Source organism: Aquila chrysaetos, chromosome 13, assembly GCF_900496995.4.
Source record: "Aquila chrysaetos chrysaetos chromosome 13, bAquChr1.4, whole genome shotgun sequence".
NCBI classification, from domain to species: Eukaryota; Metazoa; Chordata; class Aves; order Accipitriformes; family Accipitridae; genus Aquila; species Aquila chrysaetos.
Genome location: NC_044016.1, coordinates 36,794,886 through 36,820,519, shown reverse-complemented (window position 1 = coordinate 36,820,519; position 25,634 = coordinate 36,794,886). Strand labels below are relative to the sequence as shown.

At 40.8% G+C, this 25,634-nt stretch overlaps 1 protein-coding gene across 1 annotated transcript in view; it reads left to right on the top strand.

Annotated features, from left to right (window-relative positions):
- KCNU1 (potassium calcium-activated channel subfamily U member 1) overlaps positions 1 to 25,634 on the top strand; it is a 53,439-nt gene that overhangs the window by 9,481 nt on the left and 18,324 nt on the right. The window contains exons 11-19 of the mRNA XM_041128579.1: positions 957 to 1,062; positions 2,885 to 2,967; positions 3,838 to 3,907; positions 4,340 to 4,495; positions 6,454 to 6,566; positions 6,671 to 6,739; positions 8,610 to 8,699; positions 8,831 to 8,931; positions 12,885 to 12,981. Of these exons, the coding sequence (XP_040984513.1) occupies positions 957 to 1,062; positions 2,885 to 2,967; positions 3,838 to 3,907; positions 4,340 to 4,495; positions 6,454 to 6,566; positions 6,671 to 6,739; positions 8,610 to 8,699; positions 8,831 to 8,931; positions 12,885 to 12,981 (885 nt within the window). The remainder of the gene's footprint in view (positions 1 to 956; positions 1,063 to 2,884; positions 2,968 to 3,837; positions 3,908 to 4,339; positions 4,496 to 6,453; positions 6,567 to 6,670; positions 6,740 to 8,609; positions 8,700 to 8,830; positions 8,932 to 12,884; positions 12,982 to 25,634) is intronic.

Below are 25,634 nucleotides of genomic sequence, written 5' to 3'. Positions count from 1 at the left end.
ATTATAAGCATCTCTTTTGAAATACCATGACATTTTGAGAGAGCTGTTCAATTGAGGATGAATGGAAATGAGGTACAGGAACAGTTCAAAGACAGGAAAAAGTGCTTTAGAGTAAGAGATGTAGAGTTCAGTCTGTTTAGCATAACAGGAAGAGGATAGGGAGTTTGGCTCAATTAAAGTGCCTAAGTAGCTTCACAGCCAGTTTTAAAATCTTCTTTAATCTGGAAAATATAGGCATAACAAAAGCTAATAACTAAAGCGTAAAGTCAAGCAAGCTCAAGTAAGAAGCAAGGCATGCATTTTTGAAAGTGAGAAGTGATTAATAATCACTGAAACAAACTGCTCAGGGAATGGGTGGATTTTCCAACTCCTGTCTTTAAATCAAGATTGGATACCTTCCTACAGGGCATGCTTCATTACTGGGATCAATGTAGGAATATCTTGATAATGTATTGTACAGCTCATGTAGAAGAGAATGTTACAGAAGTTCCTGGGTAGATACAGTTTGCATAAATTGAATAGGAAAATAACACTTGAGTTGGAGAGAAAGTTGAAGTTCAGCAGTTTCATTTGAAAAGAGAATGCAGAATCAAGCCCTAGGAAGTATCATTTCCTGACTCTTGTGGAGTAACAGTGAGCTGTAAAATTAGAGTTGCATGGATGGCTGTGGAATGATACTCATGAAAAATTAATGACAATAGCAGAAGACAGGAAAAATCCAGGAAACATTTCCATGACTGTTAAGTTTTATAAAAGCTTGTTTTCATTAAAATCTAAACTATGTACTTTAACTGAGCTGCCAAAATCCCTGTAGCTTTTTTTAAACAGCAAGTAGTTATGGCAAATAGCTTCTCTGAGAAATGGAGACTTGCAGAGAATGTAATTACGAGAGATTGATGGATTTCCCCCCCTACCCCCCCCCCCCCCCCCGCCCCGTTGTTGTTTGTATTGAATAGGTCTCTTCCTAGTCTGGAGCTGGAAGCTGTGTTCAAATGCTATTCAGCCTACACAACTTTCTTTTATGGCTCTGCACTAAACTCTGAAGATCTGAAGAGAGTTGGAGTAAGAACTTCATCATTTGCACTTTCTTGTAGATAAGCCAACCTCATGAAAATCTTGTCCCTTCTGAAAGGATGCTTGAGCTGCATTTACTCAATTCATGTTGAGATTTACACTTCAAGGAGCTCCACTTATCTTAGTGGTACCTTTTGCATACCAACATATTGCTCATGGGAACTGAGAATGCAGGAGTCAGGCATAACAGACTTTTCAGGCTATAAATTTTTCAAGCATTGAAACAGGAAAAATAAAGGGGAAAGCCAAACTGTGATCATCTGGTTTTGAAAGAGGAATATTATGGAGTGCAGCATTTCTGGAAATTGTATTTAAATAATTGGAATAACCCTTAGTTAGCTCATCTTTAGAGTGTGCATCATATTTGGGTCTCATTCATGGATGTCCAGAAGAGACCTCGTGTTTTGAAATATTGAAGACTCAGCAAAATATTCCAATAGAAGCAGAAGGAATGGACCTGGAGTAAAGGAAAAAAAAAACCAAACCAACACTACCAACAAACAAAAAACCACCACTGGCTTTAACTTTACTGTGGTTTCTATTTGTTAGCATCCTATTTGAAATACAGTGGTAGATGTTCACCCAGTTCCCAGCAGATTATAAAACCTCCACCATAAATGAAACATTTTGTTGTTGTTGTTAATGACTTTATTACACAGCCCTAATATTGATTAGATGACTGAGACAGAGGTCTTCTGACATGCGCAAATTTTGACCCTTGAAGTGCTTCGGCTGGACTTCACTGGGAAAGAATATAGCAATGCTGCGTATTTTGTAACCTCTTCTAGGAAGATGTTAGCACTAGAAACTTAAAAATTTCACATGTTCAGCACTTTTTGAAAATAGAAATATGCATTGCATACCATATGTTTGACTGGAGCTGCGTCACTGTTGAAACATTCAGGCATGTGCACAACTCCAAGTAATAGGATCATGGTGATCTTGAGGTTCAACAAGGCCAAGTGCCAGGTCCTGCACTTCGGTCACAACAACCCCACGCAGCGCTACAGGCTTGGGGAAGAGTGGCTGGAAAGCTGCCCGGTGGAAAAGGACCTGGGGGTGCTGGTCGACAGCCGGCTGAATATGAGCCAGCAGTGTGCCCAGGTGGCCAATGGCATCCTGGCCTGTATCAGAAATAGTGTGGCCAGCAGGAGCAGGGTAGCGACTGTTCCCTTGTACTTGGCACTGGTGAGGCCACACCTCAAGTACCGTGTTCAATTTTGGGCCCCTCACTACAAGAAAGACATTGAGCTGCTGGAGCGTGTTCAGAGAAGACCAACGAAGCTGGTGAGGGCCCTGGAGCACAAGTCTCATGAAGAGCGGCTGAGGGGACTGGGTTTGTTTAGTCTGGAGAAAAGGAGGCTCAGGGGAGACCTTATCGCTCTCTACAACTACCTGAAGGGGGGTTGTAGCGAGGTGGGTACTGGTCTTTTCTCCCAAGTAACAAGTGATAGGACAAGGGGAAGTGGCCTCAAGTTGCACCAGGGGAGATTTAGATTGGATATTAGGAAAAATTTCTTTACTGAAAGGGTTGTCAGACATTGGAACAGGCTGCCCAGGGAAGTGGTTGACTCACCATCCCTGGAGGTATTCAAAAAGCGCATAGACAAGGCACATCAGGACATGGTTTAGTGGGCATGGTTGACGGTTGGACTCGATGATCTTGAAGGTCTTTTCCAACATAAATGATTCTATGATCTTACACAATTTTTAACTAAAGACATGTGCCACCAAATCATCTTGCTGTTGGAGATTGTTGTACTTCATATGGGGTTAAACCCTGATTTACCTTTTCTCTCCTGGGTTACAGATGGAATCTGCGAATGCTTGTCTCATTCTAGCAGATGTTCACTCTCCACAACCTTATACTGAAGATACTTCCAATATCATGAGGTAGGATGAGATACTCCAGTGCTTTCATCTCTATCTGATTGATATTAACAGTGACACAGATAGTGCTGCTGGCAGGGGAACATATTTGTCCTGTCACGTTTTTTTTCTGCCTGAGAACTCTGAAAGCCAACTGACTGCTTTCTGCTATGATTTTATCAGATGTGTTGAGGGATTGAGACAGGTAGCAGCTGTGCAGCCTTGTAACCCCATACAGAATATAATGTTACTAAATATGGTGTAATTACCTTCTTCAATACCCTGAATATTAGCAGTTGAGGAGTCTGGATCCTTTCCACTGGAGAGAGTTGCACACTACTGGCTGGTGTAGCTCTGCTGTCAGGTCTGCTAATTCTACACATCTTCGTACTGGGCAGACTTAAACTGGGGACTCCCTTAGTACTGCTGGGTTGTGTGAATCTGGTGGCATAATTAGCACACCCCCAAAATAGTCCAGAAGTCCAAGTTCCAAATTGGATTACCTTTATTTTCTACTTGCGAGGCATCTACTAAAGTGGAGATACTAGTTTATGAATGAAATCTACAGGTGGAATTGGCAAAGCAAATAATATTCATTATTGTTGCTTCTCTTAGCTCTAGACTTCTAGTGGGATACAGGTATGATTCTTCACCCTGTGTCCAAGCCACGTATCAGTATCTTAAAATCTTTTGATGGTGATTACCTTCCTCTCCACATAGTGGACTTGGATATGCTTAAAGTGTAGAGGTCCCAGATACGGGTATTGGGTCATATGCTGTTCTTTGTCACGACTCTCTAATCACTGCCTGCCAGAGTAAACTAGTCTGACTTGAAAAATGAGAGACCCTAGCGAGAACCAAGCATATTAATCAGATATTATATCTTTTGTACAGGGTGCTGTCTATCAAGAATCACTACCCGAACACAAGAGTGATTTTACAGATAATTCAGTCTCGTAACAAGGTATCACAATTGTCTTGTCTGTCATGAGAGTTGTCACGGTTGAAATTCTGGCCTTTATGGAATCAAAAATCTCTGCCTTTTATAAAAATAGGATCTTTGTCCAGTCCCTCTTACTCATCCAGTTACTATCCTAACTAGAATATCTTTTAACATTACCAAAAATAAAGAATAACTCTGTGTTTGTTTTTGTTGGTTTTGTCAAAGTTGTCAGCAAATCCACATTTAACATTTAAAAAAAGAAAACTAAAAAACTAAACCCACCCAAAAAACCTCAGAAGTCCATTTAGCTATCTGCTAGCATATTCCAGCACAGATTTAAAAAAAAAAAAATAATTTTGAAGGCAAGAAAGACAAGAATTGTCATTTTACAGAAACATTGTGGCCTTGCCTATCTCTATGCTGATCTGTAATCACTTTTGTACTCTGAAACAGGTATACCTGCCAAACATCCCCAGCTGGGACTGGAGGACAGGCGACAGCATTATCTGTTTCGCTGAACTGAAGCTAGGCTTCATAGCACAAAGCTGCCTTGTTCCTGGTTTGTCTACCCTCCTAACCAATTTGTTCATTGTGAAAGAGGATACTGAGGTATGTCCTTCACTTGTCTTAAGTAATGTGAATGCAGCCCAGTGGAATCTTCTCTGAAGTATGTGCCTGACTTCTGAGTAGAAGCTGCAGCCAGGTCTTTTGAAGCTTATCTTGGTCATGATGGGATTAAGATTGGCACAGATGGCAAGAAAACCTAACAGACTATTTCTAATTTAATACTTGAATTCAGTGCAAGAGGTGAAAAGAGTGCTCTAGAGCATGCTGAAGCAAAAGAACCTAAGGATGCATTTTATAGTAGTGAGCAAGGAGGTACCAAAGCAAAGGATGGCCCATAGCAAGCTATGGTGCTGCATTTAGCTGATACATGGAAACACCTTGTCTGTTGCTGTAGGTTCAAAAGCAATAATGTGATGCTGGTGCTCCACTGCCTCTGCGAGAACACAGTAAATCAGTTTTGGTTACTGCACAGTATGGACCCTGTTAGCTTCTCTGCATCTGTGTTTGATTCCATTCTGTCTGGCATTCACAATTTGAATCTGTGCTTAAAGCACTTCAGTGGAACCACTCCTGCTTGACACCCCCGAAAATGGGCTGAAAATCAGTCCAATGTACCTTTTCCAGTTAATAGCATGCTTTCTTCAGTACCCTTTTAGGCTTATTTATTTCTTTGGTTGGGTCTTACAGGGTAATTTACACAAGAACAGTGGCAATTAGAAATCCTGTCATCTCTATGCAAGGAGGGTGATCCAAATTTAGCCTCCTTTTATCTGTCTTTCCTCATCAGTACCTGCTACAATGCAAAATTGATAAACTATGCATTAACTTCACAGTACACAAGTTACTCAGATATTTCCAAATCAATACCAGAAGACCTAATAAAATAATTAAAATATAGAACTTTTAGGCATGAAGTTGCCTGAACAAGCCTCAGGTTTGCTAGTCCTGCAGTGGACATGGTTTTGCTATCACCTAGTGGCTATATGTGATACTTCACATTAATCTCCTGCACAAAAGAATTTGACTGCTTTCTCTCTTCAGGGACTTTTAATTCACAAAATTAATTTAGACAAACTAAAGAGATATCAGGTGAAATAAGTACAGAGTTTATCAATGCAGAAGTTGTATGTAGAATTGGGCTGCTTGTTAGAGTGTTTTTTCATTGACACGTGCTGTTTCATTCAAGTCCAAATATTTCACAGACATGGCAAAGCTAGCAAAATTGATATTTTAAGGTTTTTTAAGCATACTTTGAAAACTCAGCAAACTTTTTAAATTGAAAAAAAGCCTTTTATGTCAAAATCCATTAAATAATTTTTATTTGGAAAGCAACACTTTTTTACACATTTGTAGTAGCCTATTAAGTTTTATGTAGAAGGCTTTCATATGCTAAGAGAATAGCATATACGGTGACACAGTGAGTGGCAGTCTAAAACCTGAAGGAGCTGTAAGCAGTAGAATGTTTTGCTGCTTTAACTACCTAGGTATAAACAACCCTTCCCTAGTCACACAACTACCAAAGGACAAAAAAAGTGCTTATACTGGAGTAGAAGATCACAGTTCAGCAATAAATCACACCTCTAATAGCTGTATTCATCATTAGTAAAACTTAACACAAGACCAGTCCTCATCTGAATAACTAAGGAGGCAAGTTAATCTTATTGCAAAGTAAGGTGTAACTTTCCTCAGATAATGGGCTCCCAATACTTTGCAGGCATGAAATTTCCCTGTAACTTTATTTGTATGCAGTAATAACACCTGTTCTTCGATGATAATATGAATTGGAAGTGTTTAGAAGGGTTGAGACTTTCCCTGGTCTGTTGTTTATCAACTGTGATATTGTCTCTGACAACATATAGTTGATGTCATTCTGCTTCCAGTAACTAAGGGCCTTTGATGTAATACCGTGTGGTGTTAGAGTATCGGCCCAGTGTTAGATTACATATCCTACTTGCTTTGCCTCTCAGTAAATACATTCTGTTTATGGTTGATTCTTTTAGACAAAGAGAAAATATTTGAAGGACAAAATGCTTCTGGAAGACAAAGACTACAAAGTAATGACTTCTCAGCTCTCCAATGATTTTGCAGACATGACTTTTATAGAGGTTTGTCGGTATGTGGTACAGATGTGGTTGTTTTTCTGTTATTTCGTTCCAGATGTGTCTTTTCACAGTACAGAGATATTGTGACCAACTGTGGCTTGCTTTCTTTCCCCAGGTTGTGCTTTCTAAAACTGAACCTTGTCCTCTTGGGAATTGAACTCAGATTTGGCAGTCAAGGGGAGAGGTAATTGTCTGGCAGACTTCTCTACTAGTAAGAAGTCAACTAATTCCAAACTAACAATTTCCAAAGAACTCAGAAGAAACACGGCCTAGGGTCTGCACAGGTTTTATACACCTCTTATCTTCCTATGCACAGCATTTAGGAGACAGGATCGAAATGTTGTTCCTGGTTACTTAAGTGCTGGCGTGAATTTTACCATATACAGCAATTTCTTCTGCCTCCTCTTTTCTCACAGATAATCAGGTGAGAGACGGGAGACACCATTCTTACCTTTATTCCATATGCAAACAGCATAGGTCTCACTGATTTGGGGTGACCCAAGCATATTTATTTTCATTGGTAAAGGAAACGCCTCCTCATTTTTTTTAGCCACATGAGTTTTACAGAGGCTCCTAAATGCTATAAAGCATTGTCATAAAGGGATAATTTGTCAATGCTGGCAGCACAGCTTTTGCTCTCTGAAGCTGATCTGGTCCTGGGCCAGATAACACTCTGTCTGTTCTAATGATGAAATACAAGACATCCTAATGGGGAAGCTGGAACTAGTTCAGAAAGGGGAATAAATAAGTGCCATAGATCTTTAAAAAGCTTGAGAAATGGCCCAGAAAATGCAGACTATTGAGTGCAATTATTTCTGTTTCCACTTTTATAAAGGAAATGGCTGTTTTGACGAAACTGTAGAATAGAAACTCTGAAAACAGAGGGTTGTAGGGAAACACTGCTGTGAGAAATACATTGGGGCTTTCTTCCAGAATTGTTGAATGAACTCTACACTGAAAGAAGTCAGTAGATGTAGTTGCTTAGCACTAATGGAAAACAGTCCACAACTCAATCTATTCTTCCTTGAGTTCATACATTGTCTGGCTGAAAATAGAATGATGAAAAGAGAAAGCAAGAGGGAAAAGGAAGCTGCATGCTCTTTGAGATGTAGAGACTATATTTTTGCTTTCTTTACACAACAGTTGGCACAGAACAGATACCTCTTCTAAAAGCAGGACGTCTAGATGTTGCTACAGTATCTGCAGTAATAATTATAGTCATTTGTATTTTGTTTGTCCTCTGAGCCATGAATCTGGAGGAGCTGAGTCCAGGCCTTCTGTTGTGTGGAAGGAAAATGTTAACAACCTTGTCATCTTTCCCTATGCCATTCGCACTACCAATATTCATTAAAACTGGGTTGAAAGCAATAGGAATTTGGACTGAGCTGGTACCTTGAGTGGCCTTTGTAGGGGAAAGTGGTAAATTTAATGATGCTGCAGGGGATTCAACATAGATATGCTTAAAGCAGCCCAGCAGCTCAGCATTAGAGCAGATACCTCAAACCCTGCACATCCTTAGTATCTTCAGTTGCACAGAACTTTTATTTTAAGTGTGAGTATTTGGGATTCTCAGTGACCCCATGGAGAAATGACCCATCCAGGCTGCAGTAAACTATGAATTATTTTATTACATTAAACATGTTCAAAAATAATGCACTGGAAGTGAAAGCACCTGTTTCCTATGAAGTTTACAATTTAGCAAATTAATTACAAAAAAAAAAAGCTGCCAAATCCTCAGGAGCCTCAGAGTTGAATAAACTGCAGAAATCCTAAAAAAAGCTGATTTGCGTGCTTTGAGTCCCTGTTCTTCCATGGCTCCCCCAGGTTTCTGTGGACAGTAAATTCCCTTTATGCCATTGAAAAAGCATGTTAACATTTTCATGTCTCGTGTGTCTCTCGTAAGTCACAGAAGCTATAACAAAGAGGATTAATGTAAGATTGTGAGGTGAGAGGAAACTGTTATGATCATATAGTCTGAATTCTCACAACAGAGGCGAAAAAATGTCACCAGATAGACAAACTGTGATTACTCCTTTGATTGTTTCTCAATACAGCACCATCCTGATCAATCCATCTGCGCAGATAAAGCTTCATCAGAATACAATGGGCTTTTTTATTGCTCATTCCCTGGCAGAAGTCAAAAGGTAAGATTCCCTATTACTGTTTTGTTGAAAAGATGTCTAGAACAGAAAATCTTTCAAGAGCAGATGAGTGCATTTATTCTCTCATCAGTTAAACACAATTCAGTTCTGCCTAATTCACTTTTGTTTTCTAGGGCACAGTTCTATTGTAAAGCCTGTCACAGCGATATACAGGATCCAGAGCAGATTAAAAAATGTCAATGTAAAAGCAGACTCTACTCAAAACCTTTTTCAGGTAATTTTTTAAAAATCTGATTCTCATTTAAAAAAAAAAAAAAAAAAAAGAAAAAGATGGCTGAATGAATATTTCCTAACTGTATTTTTATTAACTATTTCTCTAGAAGGTTAGGTTGGAATACACAGCCCTTCACTTACCTGATAAAATAGGGAGTGTTCTGATGATACCAGTAAGTCTCAGAGATTATGATTATACTTTAAATGCTTCAAATTTATGCTTTTCTTTAGGAGTCAAAGCTTCTTGGCTAAAAAAGAGTAGGACAGAATATACCTTGTTCAAGATTTTCACTCGTTAACAGGTTTATCACAGAATACTGTTCTTTAACTTCAGAGACTGAAGCAAATGTGTCTTACTACTATAGCATGAGTATAATTGAAGCAAAAGCTACAGCTGGATAAAACCAGAATTTTGTGTCTGGTTTGTACTAGATTCTTGGTCAGGATTCCCTGAGGAAGTGTGTCTAGATCTTTGTCATCGTGAGAGTATAAAACTTTAAACATGAAGTCAGATAAATGTTTTTGAGGTTGTACAAGTTCTATAGCAACACTTACTGGTCTTTGCTCCAAGGACTGCAAATCTTAGCTGGATGGAGAGAACAGATTAATCACGGGTAACATCTAACCCTAAGCAGAGCAACTTATCCCTTTTTCACCTCTAACTCCATTTTTGAAGATGTGGGGCTTTGTTAGGTGCTAGTTTTCCATCGAAATAGAGAACAGCCTCTCAGATCTATGTGTAACTGCACCAAATTGAAGCTTGCTGCCTTTTCGTTAAGCATTTAAGGCCAAAACGTACACCTCTTCTAGGCTCCTGTAAACTTCTCTGCTAGTATCTCCCCTCCATTGAGATGGTGCTTTGCTTTAAAGAGTAGAGAAGGAGCTTTCCATTAAATGTGGATATACACATGCATGCCTACTTGTATTTCAAACACTTGCAAATCCTTTAAGCAGCAGATGGCAGCCAAGCCACATTACAAAACATGCCTCTGAACTGCAGATGGTTTGAGATAAAGGCAATACTCATTCACACTGTGCTCAGCCAGACTGAGTGAACAAGCACAAACATGCTGACACCTGGAGGACTCCATGTAGTAATGTCATGTAGAAAGAGAAGCTGGAGCCCATTTTCAGTCCAACACACTTATCAGCATAGAAGTAACTAAGGCCCTAAAAGCCAGTTACCTCCCAGAAAAGAGACTTCCATAAACTGCAAAGACATCTCAATAAAAGTCAATGGCAAATGAATAGAAAGACATTGACACCATAGGAGCTCTCCACCTGGTTGGTTTTCTTCTTGTTTCCTAGGCAATCTTAGATTTTAAAAGGACAAGATGACATTTCAGTATAAATGTGTATTAATAAAAAGCAGTTGTTTGCAAACCTGCAGTTCTGCACCAGTTATACTGTAGAGAGAGTAGTTGCCTGAGGTGGATCGGGAGCTTTGCCAGGCAAAAGACCTTGCCATTGGTTTCCCCGAGGATTCTGGATGTATCAGAGCAAAACAGAGCTTAATTATAAGCACTTTGGTTCATTCCTCCACTCTCCATACGATGTAGTTTAAGTGGTACATGGTATTCTGGATTCCTCCAAACTCATTGTGATGGAAGTAAGGGGAAGGTTAGATGGAAAAGACCCCAACTAGTGTAGATGAGTATGCCTCCAGTACCTGCAATAGAAATAAGGAAATTTAGTTGGCAAAAAGCAAGTTCATTGTCATGAATCTAAAAACTAATACAGGAGCCTCACAGATTGCGAGCTTTAGTCAAAGGAGCTACTGTTGTCATTTTAACAGGAGTGTAAATGGTGTACCAGAGTGCAGTCAGAACAGAAAACAAAGGCTATTTTTTCCTTTATCATCCAGACTTAATCAAAACCTATTACTATTATTAGATTATTAATGATTTTTCTAATCATCAAATATGCATTAAGAGGCAATAGGGCTTCTCGAGACAATGACACCCTGCCCCTCTTCGGGACCTGATCAGGCAGTGGAAGTAAATGAGAGCTTTTCTCCCTGTTCTGCATCTGTGCAGCACCTCAGAGCTGCCCTGAGCAGTCAGGCCCTGCGCAGGTTGTTCACAGGAACCCAGGAAGCCTGTGATAAAGGCTGGGACTGAGCCCAGCTCTGTGGAGTTGGCCAAGTATCTTCGTTTAGAAGACTGTAAGAGAATTCTCCCAGATACTTATTAGTTCCTGCATAAGACAGGCTGTTCTGAATTTTCATTCTCTGACTTGACTTATTCCATTAAGCTTGACCTAGAGGAATCAAGTGGCATGTAGCCTCCTCAGAGAACTATCTCTCTCCACATCCAACTCCCGCCTCATTGAACACAGGGCTGTGTAGAAACTGGTGTCCTGTTACTAAGGCTAAATGCACCTGCTTTTAGCACACCTGTGTAGCCCAATTACAGCTTAAGGTTGACAAATCACCTATTTAGACGGATGTCTTTCCCTTTTTCTTCCAGGGGTATTGTTGGAATTGCTAGCTGTTTCACCTGGGTTAGTGTGGTTTGGCAATGGTTACGACATCATAAGAAAGTTAAAGGTGTGTGAGAGGGTTCATCTGTCAGTTTGTGAGATAAAAAGATACATGTGTCTGAATGTTCCTCCAGAGTCCAACCTTTCCTTTCCCATCTGTATGTGTTGGACATGTTTAGACACATGTGACATGGAGAGCTTTGCTGCACCTCTTGTCAAATGCTGACAAGGGGAGGAATGCAGACTAGCAACAAAGGTACGGACCAGGGGAGCGTGAGGAGTAACATCGTGCATCCCGAACCAGCTACATCACCATGAAAAGCAGGAGATGTAGGTAGGCTCTGGTGCTCTTAAAAAATCTCAGAGGGTTCTGCTGTACATTCTCAAATCACTGCCTGGTGTTATAATGCTGGGCTTAATTGCCCATGACCTCAGATTATGGCCCAGAAAGGACTAGATCAAGTGTCAGAGAAAAGATGTTCCAGCTGTTAAATAGCTACTTTAGGATTTCGGAAACTTGAGCTCATTTTCTTGATCTGCTTCCTCAGATTCAATCTAGGACTTTAGGCCACTTAGCCTTTCTGAATTTTGATATCCAGATGGGAAATTGAGGAAGTTAAAAATGGTTTTACGCTCAGAGAATAGTGTTATGAATAATTGCAAGTCACTTAGGACAGGTATAAGGATGGTACAAGTACACAGTATGAACTCTTCCTACCCTCTGGCTTTTTTTTTTTTTTTTTTCTTTTTTTCTTTTTCTTGTATGGAGGACCATGTTTTCATAGAGCACTTAGAGCACTCCTTCCCCCCTGCAGGACCAGGATCCTCCTCCTCCACACTTTTAAGGACAGGCCCAGCCCCAGTACCCCCATGCACCTTGGACTTCCCCCTCCCTACAGAACCAGCCCAGAAACCCACTCACCCCCTTCAGGACCAGCTCTGGGACCCCCTCATGTTCAAATGTAAGTTGTGATTCTCTCTAGTCGAGAACACATCTTGTTCTTTCCCATGCAAAATGAGAGAACAAAGGTCTTACAGGTCACACAAGTGTGTGTTGGCTCTGTGTTGAGGGTATGCTTCCTTCATCTGTGCCTCCACCTGCAGAACTGACAAAGGTTTCCTTCATTTTGGGGGAAAAACTCTGCAGTTCTGTATGAGTTTTAGCCTCCAGATTCCAACACAAGAACCTCACAAAGAGAAGGAGCTCCCTTTGGAATGAAATGGTGTGTTAAGTTTGGAGTGCTCACCATATTTAAGACTGTTTTACGCATGCTAGGTGGAATTACTATAATGCTATGCTGTATTTCTGAGCAGTTGGTATGAATAACCAATTACTCAGAGCTCCTTTGTCTAGCATTTCTGAAGCCCCCACAGAATCCTCAAATGCCACGGTAGCCATTTGCTGACACAACCAAAATGCAACTGAAGGCTATACAAAAGGAACCCAATTCTGTTTCATTGCCTTTGTTTCAGAGAAACTGAAATTCTATAGAGAATCACATGTTTCAGACGGAGAGCCTGCAAAGTCAAGGTCCCTTGGTGTTCTCCCACCTCAGAGTTCTGTTACTGGGTAAGAAATGTGAAGCTGTGTGTATGCTGAGCAGACATTTCCTGGACTGACTTACTGCAAATTTGTGTGGAAAGTGGGAACAGCAGGGTGTGCCTCTTTCCTAATTCTGCTGTTGGTGGTGGTTGTGGTTGAAGTGGATGTTTATGGATTCTCCCTATCTTGATCAATTGAACAGCATAGAAAACACAACGTATGCCTATGCTTCCAAATCCTTAGCCTCTCATCTTCTCCTGCAAGCTCAAAGCCTGTGCTGTGAACTCCTGATAGCACTATGGAGGAACAAAGGGAAAGAGAAGGAAGGGATTGGTACATCTCCTGAAAGTGCTCACTGCCTTCCAGACAGAAGCCCAATGATACCAGCGCTGAACAGCTGAGTCATGAGCACATTTTATTTGGCTCCTTCTGAGAGAGCAGAGTGGAGGCAGGAGCAGCTAGGCGTAGGAGCATTAACAGCCAACACCAAGATTTGCTCTTTGCTCAGATATTTAATTGTAGTGTGACGCTGGCAGCAACCTGGAAGAGTAGCAAACTCTGTTATACTCTAAAAGAAGTTTGCTCTAAAGCAAATGGAGATCCAAGAGAAATCACACACTACAGCCTTTCTCTAACATCAGTAATGCATGCTAGAGGAGTCCTTTCTAGGCCATCTAAATTCTTCCTAGCCAGAGGAATCTGATTTCCCAGCAGGGTTTACAAACTGGTGGCAGAGCATAGTCATCTGCTGGTGTGAATCACACAAGGCAAGGTGTGGATTGCAGTATTCTTATCTACGGTGTACTTAGTTTGCCAGTCCAGTTGACTTGCACCGGGACTCCTCCTAACCTGAGCTGCTACATTCAGCATAAGGAAGCATATCAGCATGTCAGACCAGTATCGTGGTCTTGATACTGAGCTGTCAGTAATAGCAAGCTGTTACGCTCTTCCAAAGCATCCACTAGAGAAGGTAACAGGACATATTAGCAAATAGTGTCACACTAGAATTTGCAGGGAGTGAACAGGAACCCAGTAGGGGAAGAGATGCACAAACTGGTATTCCTTGCCTTGTTTCTGCTTGTGAGCAATTTGCAGCTCTGTAGAACTGAAGAGGCTCAATAAATGATGTCTCCCCTCCCTTCAAAACCCTGTCTGGTGCTTCAGCAGCAAAGGCAAATGTCAGTATGGCAAGGACTCTAAGGTGTCCTCTGGAGAGCTTTGCATCTTAGCAGCTGTCCCCAGCACATACATGGTATTGGGACAATAAAATGTTGCTCAGTGCTGCTGTCCTACAACTGATTAGGTCAGCTGTAAATATTGGGACTGCACAGTAAATACATATGCGCATACTACCAGATTGTGCTGACTTGTTAAATATAAACGAAAACATAATTAGATTTATAATGTGTCCCTCCCCCTCCTCATGCCCAATAACATAATTTACCAAAGGGGGTGGGGGGTAGGGAGAGAAGAACAAGCCCTCGCAACCTGCTGAAATATCATTATTAACATGCACATGAAAAGTCAATTATGCCAGAGGGAGGTATTTAAGTGAAGTGAGTTTCCATACTCCGGGATTACACCTTGGGGATTATATATTTCTTATTTATTTATTTATTTTCCCTGAGATCTCTACTGCTGCTTAGCAGTGAGGAACAAAAATGTTACTAAGAGATATTTTGAAATCCCCTAAAGAAATAGCCAAATATGCAGATAAATAATTGTTCCCATCCCCATCAAGATTCTCCCTCATCACCATATCATAAAGACTCTATATTCTATCCAGTCAGTGCAGGTATGTTTTCTGGTGTTTAGTTTTAAATGACACCAGGGACTGGTCTTCCAGCACTTCCCTGGGGAGGACATTTTACTGTACTGTTGTTATTAGTTGCAGTATTTATTATTTGTATTATAGCGGTGCCTTGAGGCTTCTACTGGGACTGGGATCCTGTTAGGCTGGATGCTGTGTATGTGCATGGTAAAAGGCAGTTTCTGCCTTAAAGAGCTCTCAGTCTAAATAGAAAGAACAGACAAAGAGTGGGAAGGCAAAGGGAAGTAGGAAAGGGTGAAATGAGGTATTGAAAGTCATAGAGGAAACTTCACAATGCAAAATACAGTTCTTTGGGGCTGACTCTTCATAACATTAGAGTTCTCAGATTAATCCTAAATATTTTTTATTATTATTTAAACCAAGAGTAGAATTGGATCCAATTGCCCCTTTTCAGATTAAGGTGAGGTTTTCCACCTGGGGTGTTCTGCTAATAGAAAAGCTAACACTGACGTTTTGCTTCCAAATTAGGATAGTTAGGACAGTGACCAAGGGGAGCTCCATGTTCAAATCTCTGCTCCATTTGATTTAGGATGGTAAACTGCAATCTGATCCAGAGAAGGTAGACATTTTAACGCAAGTCTCATTTCCAGGGTTCTCTGAGTATGCAATAGAGATTACTTCCACTGTGTCCAGCAGGCAGTACTTTTAAAATTACTTGGATACTAACCCTCTCGCCCCTTTAAAGGGTCCTTTGAAAAGATCTGTGTTTACTGGGACGTTAGCCAACTAAATATTTAAATCCCAATTATTTTTTTTTAAACAGAAATTTGCATCTCAGATTGAGACAAGATTTGCATATGGGCTAATCAATGAAAAATGTAATCAAACCATAATTCAGGGAAATTCAATAAAGTATAGTAGGATAAGACTCAAAACATACTTGGTTCAGGTCTTGCCAATATTGCTGGTGTCCTAGACTATTTTAATGAAAGATATCTTAAATTGTATTGCACGTATTACGTCTTGTACATTTCTTCCTTTCTCTTTTTGTTTCCCCCACTGAAAATAAGCAGATCTTTATATCCAGGAGAACTTAATTAGCATCATTTAAAAAAAAAAAAAAAAAGTCATCACAAACCAGTACAACAAAACCCTAATACCTATAAAGCTCATCCAGAAGTGAATACACAAAGACCTGTTAGGATTCCTCAAGCACTTCTGAGCCCCTGCATCGATACACTTGCTTTACTAGTCATGGTTTTTCCACACATTCTTGCCTAAGGCATGACACATTTAATGGTGTATGTTTTGCTGAATTGTTGACTCTTGTTTTTCATTCCTGCTAAGTTTCTAGTGAGGCATAAAAGAATGTTTGTGAGCAAGGCTCCATGTGTACACAACTCTGCAGTGTCTCCTTCCCTTTTGCCCTGGTGCAGTCACTTCAGCCAAGCAATGGATTAGTAGAAACTGAATTAGATTAAAAGGGAAACCAGGTTAAAGAACCAAGTTTTATCTCCCTGTTAATTGTAACTTATCTAGTGCCTGGATAATTGCTCGTAAATACCTGCTGAGTTGCCAAGCCTATGTTAAGGCTTGTCAGTCTTTAATAAATCTTAAAGACTTAAGATCCTACTCTTTGATGCTACCCATCACTTCCCAGTCCAAAGGTAGGGCAAAACAAGGCAGTAATGCTGAGCGCTCCAGCTCAGCTCATCTGGCAGAATGCATCACAATCTTTATAAATGTGTGAGAAGGGCTGTGCAAGAGCTCCTGAAAAGGTCATTGGTATTTTTGGAGCGATAAATCATGGAGGGAAAGATTTGCATTTTGGCTGTATAAAATCCAGGGCTGGATTAGAGAGAGCATACTTTGCAGTAATATTTCTCTCCTGACTTGTTTTATTAGCTTCCTTTAAACATGTTACATTATTGCTTATAGAATTTCATTTACTTGGATTGGCAGCTTGATAAATATGTCTATTGGCGATGATTTGGATTGCTCTGGGCATTAATATTATTAAAACCTGTCACAAGGAAATGTCTGAAAGATGACTTACTGTAAAGATTACAGCATGAAATAAATCATACAATGGTATTTGTTACCGTTTATGGCCTCTTGGAGCCGAGTCAATCCCTTTTTATGTTGCATTATTTTTCAAGTTTTTATAGCCTTACATTATATATCGCTGTCAGAAATGAACAGATGGGGTGTCAAACACGAGCCTTCTGAATAATTCCCACCCTCGGGTTATTTGTATGAAGGACAAGTGTAAAACTGTGTTCTCAAGAAAAAGGAGATAGATAAAGGTGGAGAAAGTGTTGTTACAGTGAGCAAGATCCCTTTTGTCAGCAGGCACATTGTGCTTTTGATCACTACCTGGTATTTACGCTACAGGGTGGGGGCTCTCTGGAAAATGTAGCAGTCTGTTGGCATAGCAAAAAACCTCACAAGTTAGACAAGTTTCACATTCCTTCAGCTTTAGTTTTATTGCTAGAATGGGAGACAGACATGGAAGGGGTGTTTCATTGATAGCCAAACCTCAGAGGGTTTGTAGAAACATGGAAAAGTGCGGATGCCTATAGGTACCTCTCAAACACTTCAGGGGTGGAATTCTAAAAGGAGTCCCTCCTTAACTACACAAACGGCATTTCTGGAGTTTGGGATGCGTAAGGAAGAAGATGAACAGGTATTTTGGACACTGGAAGTTTATGAACTGATGTTAGGCAGGGAGCTCCTCTAGGAAGAGGCAGTAATATTTTGCATTCCACTTTTTGTTGTGTTGGGAAGTCCCATTTTTCTTGCTGTGTATTTTTGAGGACTACTTGTCAGAGTCAGGTTGACAGGTTGGATGGAATGATATTTAAGCTGATAAATACACATGCAGATAACTAGGTTTATCTGACTTCTTAAAAAAATTCAGGTGTGAGACGTCATCCATGCATACTTTCCCCCAAACTTTCTCTCTTCAAATCTCCAGCCCCCAGAATCTTGTGCTGGTACACAGAATATAAATCAGCATTATTTTTGGAACATGACTCTTCTTGGTATAAACGGATCTTTAAGCACCCCAATAAATTGTTATGTCAATGTGGGCTGGCTGAATCTTGCTCGTGGAACACTGAGGTCTTATCTTCACTGAAACTTGCACAACAAATAAAACTGACAAATCATTGTGATGGAGCAGATATTTTAGTGGATTTCTGACACAGAAAACCTAGCTTCCATGGTGTGCAAAATCTGCCCAAACTTGTTTTGTACAGACTGCATTGTCTCTTTGCGTGAAAACCAAGTGTGTTTACTGGCATTGAAAAGAGGGAAAGAGGGGTTTCACTTTTTTTCTTTTTTTTTTTTTTTTTTTTTTTTTGAAACCCCATAATAAGCAAAAGCATGCTCCATTTGGGCCTTTAAGTCACTGGAGGTGTTACTGGTAACTCGTAACAGGACTCTTCTTCCTAAAGTGATTTACTACTTGGTTGAATTTTTGGCTATAGGCCTCCAGTTATTTATTTATTTCTTCCTTCCCTTCTGGAGAGTAAAAAATTCAGAATACTACAAAGATAAAGTCTCAGCCCTTGCCTGCCTTTATATATAGAACTTTTTCTTAACTTGAGTTTGCATTCACGCTCACTGTATTTGGCACCTAAACTCCCTGTGATTTTAGCCAGTTGCCATTCCTTACAAATTTAGTCAGCTAATGCAAAGTTTATTCCAGCTTCTTTCTGAAGCTCTCTTCCCTTGTGTTCACATGCCTCTCTTGTTTCCCTGAGACTTACCATTAGAGATCAGAGTGCCTTATCCTTTGCAGCCTCTCCCTGTATTCCTCAGTCTTTTTTTTCTGTATTTCACATGAAAATACAGCACCTCTCTCTTCCCCAGGCCCTTGTCCCACATCTATCATCAAGCTTGCATAAGAGTTTTAGGGATTCACATTCACCATGCAAAGTGCTGTTGTACTGCACATTGTAACTGGAGTAGCACCCACCTGTACGTACTAATCCGATTCCACGTTATACAATAGTATAATCACTTAAAGAATTTGCATGACTGATGGTGTGAGTTCTGAGTGCATAAGGATAAGTTTCATAATTAGCTTTCCCTGTGAACTTGTGCAAACCAGTCTATTTATAATTTGGTCAGCTCCTGATTTTTAATGAGGGTGCTGAGAGTGACTGAAGCCTCTGGCAGCATGCATTTCATATTTTAATTACCCACAGTAATTCTGACAATTACACCAATGTCATAAATCACATCATAATGACCCATTAAAAAAAAAAAAAAAAACACCCGGATTTAATGATTGGATGGGGATTTAAATTGAACAGATATGCAATGGCTTAACAAGAAGCCAAAAATCTCCATGGAGTTTCGAAGTCTTCCAAATCTTTTCATTGAGCTATGGCTCCAGAAGGTGAAGAAACTTTGTGCAAAGTTTCTTCTACAGGCCAAGTCCTGATTTCCTCAGCAGGTGATTGCTTTTCGTGGGATGAAATCCCATTCCTATGTGCCAGGCTAGAATTGGACTTCTGCATGATTTGCGTCTTGGTAGCTAATTGGCCGTTCTGGTCTCTGTCTTTGAGTCCAGGAGAATTTAGAATTACTCTTGGCAATGCGGATACAGTAGTCACAAGCATCCCTGGATGTCATGCAAGCATTATGGCATTGGTTTTTAGCCAGTTAACTTGAGTTTTAGTAGGGATAGTCCAGAGGTAGAGGTCACATATTTTCATCTTGTGGCAGATAGCTTTTGTTACACTATCCATGGTTTAATGAAGTGTAAATGTATCTATCTTGTGTGTGGTGCTTAACGCCCTTCTTACCATTAACAGTTGTTGAGGAGGGCAGTTAGTAAGGGATGGTCAACATCACACTGATAACATAGCATTTTCTTCTCTGGTGATTTTTTGGGTGGTGTCACCGTGTGCCACCTCTTACACAGACCTGAAACAACAGGGCTAGGCTAGGTCTGCAGGTAAGTCTTCTGAGGAACAGAGTCTGCACAAAGTTACCACCAGCTCAGCCAAAAATAAGGCTGTGCTACCCAGCATAGTCTGTTATTCAGCTGGGTCCTGGCTCCCTGGTTTTAGCCTTTAGTGAAAATCACTTCTATTATCTAAAATTTTGAGTAAGCCAAGTTCTGCTCTTTAGATTATTTTGCTATTAATAACGTCACAATAAGTGGGTGGAAGTAGCTAATGGCTCTAAGCCACAAATGATCCCAAATGTTCCCAGCCTCTACTCTCCTGTAAACCTTGACAGATTGGGAGTGCTTAGTAAAATATTGTAACACTCAACACGCATTTACAAGACGGAGATTTGTCCCATGACGGCTTCCAGATGTGTGAGTGTGTGCAATTTCATAATTCAAGAACAGATTCTATTGCCCTCTGCAGATCCCCCATCAGGCTGTTCATAAATGCTGCTCATAATTAAATTAACCCACTAACTATCCATGCAAATTTTGATAAGCAGTGACCAAAAAAAAAAAAAAAAAAAGAGAAACTGTTGAGATGCTCTCAAAAATGACAAGGTTGTCTTCAGAGATTATTTATCAGTATGAGAATATTTGTTTTTTCCCTTCCTGTTTGCCAAATTCTACTTTGTCCCTTCATACATGACAACTGTTTCAAGGGTTTAATCTAATAATTAGGAGCTTAATTTTGCCACCCTTACTCAAGCTGTCTGCTGTCTTACTCTCTGGAATCAAAGCAAGTCTCTATTCTGTGTGTGGGTAGGAGGATCAGGCTTTGGTTTTTAAAATATAGCCTGTGCCCAGCCCAAGTAGCAGTGGAAGAACAAAAATACGCGTGTACACTTGTCCATGCCGAGGAGAAGAAGCTGCGTTTTATCTAGCCCTCCTGTGACCTTGGAAGGGGAGAAGGAGGCTTCAGCAAAGATTTCACAAGGGATGTTATGAATAGTGAGATGTTGTTTTCTGTCAGAAACAATGGCTTATAGCTCTGACACATGAGATCTGCCTGCAGAAGTAGTATCCAGCTTCCCCGCGAACCATGCTATATAACCATGCTATATTAATTTGCAAAAGTGATGGAGTTATTACACCTGGTTTCTATCTGTGGCTGAACAACATGTCCTCATACAGTAAAAGTGTTAGCTGAGAGAGGTGATTTGGATGGAGGTTGAATGCAGAAATGGAGAGCAGGTAACAAAAGCAGAAGGTGTCTTTTCTTATATATCACACTGAGGTTTCTTTAGTGAAGTAGGCCCTAATGCATCTAGATCAATGTTCAGACAGTTCAGTCCAGTTATCCAGTTACGCATTTTGAATTTCGCCAGTGCTGCCAACTCTTCAGACTTTGCCACACAGGTATCAGGAGTTCTTCTTAAGGCATCATCACGTGGAGTCCTGTTGCTGGAGAATCTTGGCTCCATTTTAAAATGTGGTGTCAGGCAGTGCCTATTAGACTAGGAATCAGCCTTTCTATTTCTGTGTTGTGTAAGTCCCAATGCTACATGTCTCTTTCCGTACTGTTTTCTCAGTTCAACTTAGTTTACCTTTATTGTTCATGTTTACAACTCTAAGTAAAGCAGGAGTCCCTAAACTTAGTGGGGGACTGTAAGTATTGCAGCAATATAGATGATAACTACAGACTATTTTTATTTTAGTGTATTCTGTACAACCACACTGACTTCACTGGGATTACATGTGCATTGCTTAGGGGCAGATTTGGTTCAGTGGATGTAATTAAGAAAAATTTAACTACTCATTTTTAAGATTGGTTTTACTTGTTGCCTGATGTATTTGTTAATTATTGGATGGAATACTCTATAATATTTTGCAATGACACGTAATACCTCTGTGTCAATTAATTAAGCCTCATAGTTCCTTGTGAGGTAGGCAGAGCACTTTGATGCGTTGTGATTGGACTGATATAATCCATGATGATGAATAAGCCAAGTCCAGACAAGCACCGTATTCTCACAGTGTGGGCCTGGGAGTGAGAAAAGGGGCTTTGTAGCAGCCTTCACAGGCACAGGCAATTTTCATTGTGTGTGTGAAACTCCACTCCTCCCTAAAGGAAAAGGTTAACATATGTGCAGATCTGGGAGTGATTCAAAAAACAATAAGAGGATTCCCAAATGGGATGTGAACCGAACAGTCCACATGCCAAGTGTTAAATCATCCCCAAGGCTGCGGTACAGAGGCAAGGGAAGGACGTCAGGGCGTTTGTGCTGTTGGGCCAGGGCTTTCCAGATCCAGCTGCTGGAGCAACCTGCCTGCGTTGCACAGATACCGATGGGTGTTTTCTCTCTGGAGACTTTTGTGCACAGATTTCTCATGTGTGGGGGTTTCTGGGGACCAACGGTGCAACTCTCCCAGGCCTCGCTTTGTCCTGAGGTGCTTTGTGAGCCTGCTTCTACCCCTGTATCTCTCTCTGGGAAAAATTTAGGACACAGAAATAAGCTCCGATTCCTGAGGATTTGCCGCTATTCTGTATTTAGAGATCAGAAGGGAAAGCAAATGAGCACAGACCTCAATGTGTACACGTGACATTAAGACTCATTGTAGCCACGTTTTCCCACGACAAGGAGTGGAAGAGCTGATGTCGGAAGACTGCAGGCAAGGGATTCAACAAAGCTTTTTAGGGCTTTGCAAAGGCATTATGAAGAATTTAAAGATAGCTTGTCAGCAGGAAGTTGTTGGCAGCTAACAATTTGATAAAAGGACTTCCACTCCCTGCCTTCTAATGCTATAGACAACTGTTAATCACTTATGTTAGTCCTCAAATGAAGTTTGAAACATCTTGGATGTGTCTGACCATCTTTCAGTGTAGCTGAGAGCTACGTTATCTACTTTGATTCATGGAAACATGGGTGACTGGTTTAGATTAGGTCATGGCTGTGGAAACAGACAAAAAAGAAATGTTTTACCATGTTGTAGCGCTCTCAGTTCAACTCTGGCACAGTGGACCAAACTGCCATTTTGGATGATATATAAGGTATTGAACTAGCGTTACTTGCGGTATAAAACCAAATTTTTCTCCAAGATTAATGGTGGGCTATTGTAATAGCCTCAGTTCATCTGTGGGTTAGGCACAGACTGAGTATACCAGTGGCTTATGCACCTGACACTGTGGAATAGTATTTTCGAATGTTCAGCCACTAGGACTAAATTTTCAGAAATGCCCACAGTCCAAAGTACCTAGTGTACTTACCTTTTGTAATTCAGCTCCACTTGTATGGTCTTTGGTAACGTGGTCTGGTGGTTTTTTTGATAGTCTGTTCGGTGCAATGTAGGTGGTAAGGATCTCAAATGAGAACATGATAGAGAAAGAAGGGTAACACAGCCATGGCAATGCACAGCATCATGCGAATACAACTATTTTCTTTGCGGATTCATGCAGAGCCAACACGGATAACTGTGCACCCACAGCACAGTCAATTTGTGAACCCAGATAACCTGCTAACAGCTGTAGTGACTGTAGCTCAATCAGAGACTATTTCTATCTCTCTTTTGGGGTACTACAGCATGTCAGTTCCAGTGCCTTCATCCTCAAGCTCCTCAGAGTCCAGTGCAGGATGATTTACAAGTCTCTCAGGAAAATCAGATTTCCCTAAGAATCATGTAACTTGCAGAGTATATGGCAGAAGGAACCTTTAACTAAAGAATGGCTTGTTACATCAGAATGTGCTTGGCCTTGGCAAGGTGGATGCTGTTACGATGAAGTGAGTTTCCTGCTGTCTTTTGCCTCCATCTCCCACTTTAGGGATCCAACAAGTGTTTCCTCCAAGGCGTATATATTTCCCATAATATTAGAATGAGGAGTTGTCATTTCTGACAGGTTGTGTATATAGATGATGGCTTTATTATGATGGAGATGCATACATTGATTGATTGGTAAATCTGAGTCAAGTAAGAGAGCTTGTGAGAAGATAGTCTCTTACTTGCCAAAATACCATTTAATCACTGGCCTAATGATTCGTTATCTGAGGAGGAGATGTGTGGCTAATAGATGCAATTGTTTGCAGTTAGCACAGGGCTGCATAGAGACACTGCAGAGATTTAAAGGAGTACATGCATCCCTTTCTCTCCAGTTTGGTACTAGCTTGCTAAATTCAGGAGAGTTAGTTTGAAGCCTCTCCCTGCCCCTTGTCAGAGATGCAAAACGACCTTTCATTTTGCTGAAGGCTGGGTAATTCAAAGCTGATCAAAAAATGTTTCGTGCAACATGTTGTTTGCCTGTGAAACTTCTTGCTGCAAATGCTGCCGAGAGCAAGAACTGTGCAAGTGACAGAAGAGAGCAACAGCGATAGGCATTGTAGTGGTTTTGGCTATGCTTTGTGAACTTCTGGAGATTGATGGACTTCAGCTAAAGGGCCTGGAAAAAGATTGGAAGTCTCATGGCTTGGTACCACCAGTCTGTAAGAGGAGCAGAGCTGTCGTGAGCTGTTTGGCACCTGGAGCACACTGCTTTCTGTTTGCCCTTCCTTTCTTTTCCCCCAGGTTGCTTCCAGCTGCCAGTGCCTGCTGCTCTTGCCTCCTCTTGAGCTGCAGTAGTGCAGCAGCCAGTGCATACAGATTTGTTTCTACCTCTTTGCTGCCTTTCTTGCCTGAAGGAAAGATTTTTTTCTATGCTTTCCTCCATCAGGCATAGCTTGCACCTTGCTTTGCATTATCTGCTACTTGTCCACATTAAAGGTTAAATGGTGCTTGAGTTGGATCTGCTGTAAGCCATCCCTTTCTCCCTTATCCTGCAGTAGTGTGGAGGGAACAGAGATAGGAGACACTGCAGAACTGGAAAGGACCAGCTTCCAGATTTGGCTTTACAATCAAGCCCAGCATGTCGCAAGTGTGTTGCAGAGGAGACTGGCAAGCAACTAGGCAAAAGTCAGTCATTACAGTTTATGTCCATGCTATTATGTCCATGATCCTTTGTGGCTTTTACATCTTGTGTTGGTTTTAAGATAGGTGAACATTTATAAAACTTGGAAATATATTAATTTAGAAGAACAAGGTAACCTATTCTAATACGATCAGTGCTGGGATTTGTTATTAATCCCTTAGTCTAAGACCTGGGAAGCTAGCAGAAACTGCAAAAAAGTTCCAGCCTGGTCTTTGAATTCTCATGTGGAATGGGAAAGACTCTGTAGCTATGCTGCAGTTATTTAAATGACTGTGACTTTTAACTAGTTATCATGGGTATGGGTTAATTGTATAGCTATGGCATCGTGGAGTTTGGCACAAGCTGCAAACCCCCCAGCCCCATTTGCAAAAATGGCGCAAATTCTCAGGTTCCTTACTGCTGTGCTAAGAAGTGCTAAACCCAGTACCAGCATAAGCTGCTCTGTCCAGGGCACAGTTAGATCCACCTTGCAGGCCTCATACTGAATGACACCTTCCTCTAGCAAAATCCCCCCTCTCCTTTCTGTTAATCACACCTTACCCAATACTGCATGGACAAGATAAGGACAAATTGGACATGAAAAAGAATGTCAGGACCAAACACTTCTCTGGTCATACAGCTCTGCTGAGGCTGTTGTGTTCAGTATGTGTTATAATCCTAGATGGCAAGTTTCAGTTATCATTGTGATTTCAGTTACAGAGTGATTAAATAAACTTTGCTCTTGAGCCAACTGTTCAAGGCTGACTCTAGCTACAGTAAAGCTGGAGAGATGGTGCTGAGCAAACGGTTTATCCAACAGATTCCAGGTCTTTTTCTCTCCATGCCTGGGCTACGAGGAAACGTGTGAACAACCCTTTGTTGTTCGACATGACTTCCCCAACAATTCTGCTCTGTAGCAGTCCTTTGAAACAGTTTGATGTTCAGAGCAGCATCTGATTGAACGGCTCTTGTTTCACTTGGTCTTGTTGCTGCTTCTGAAGTAACACAATGCTCGCAAACACAGGTATGTATCTGAAATTTGCCTCTAAGAATATCCTGCAATATGG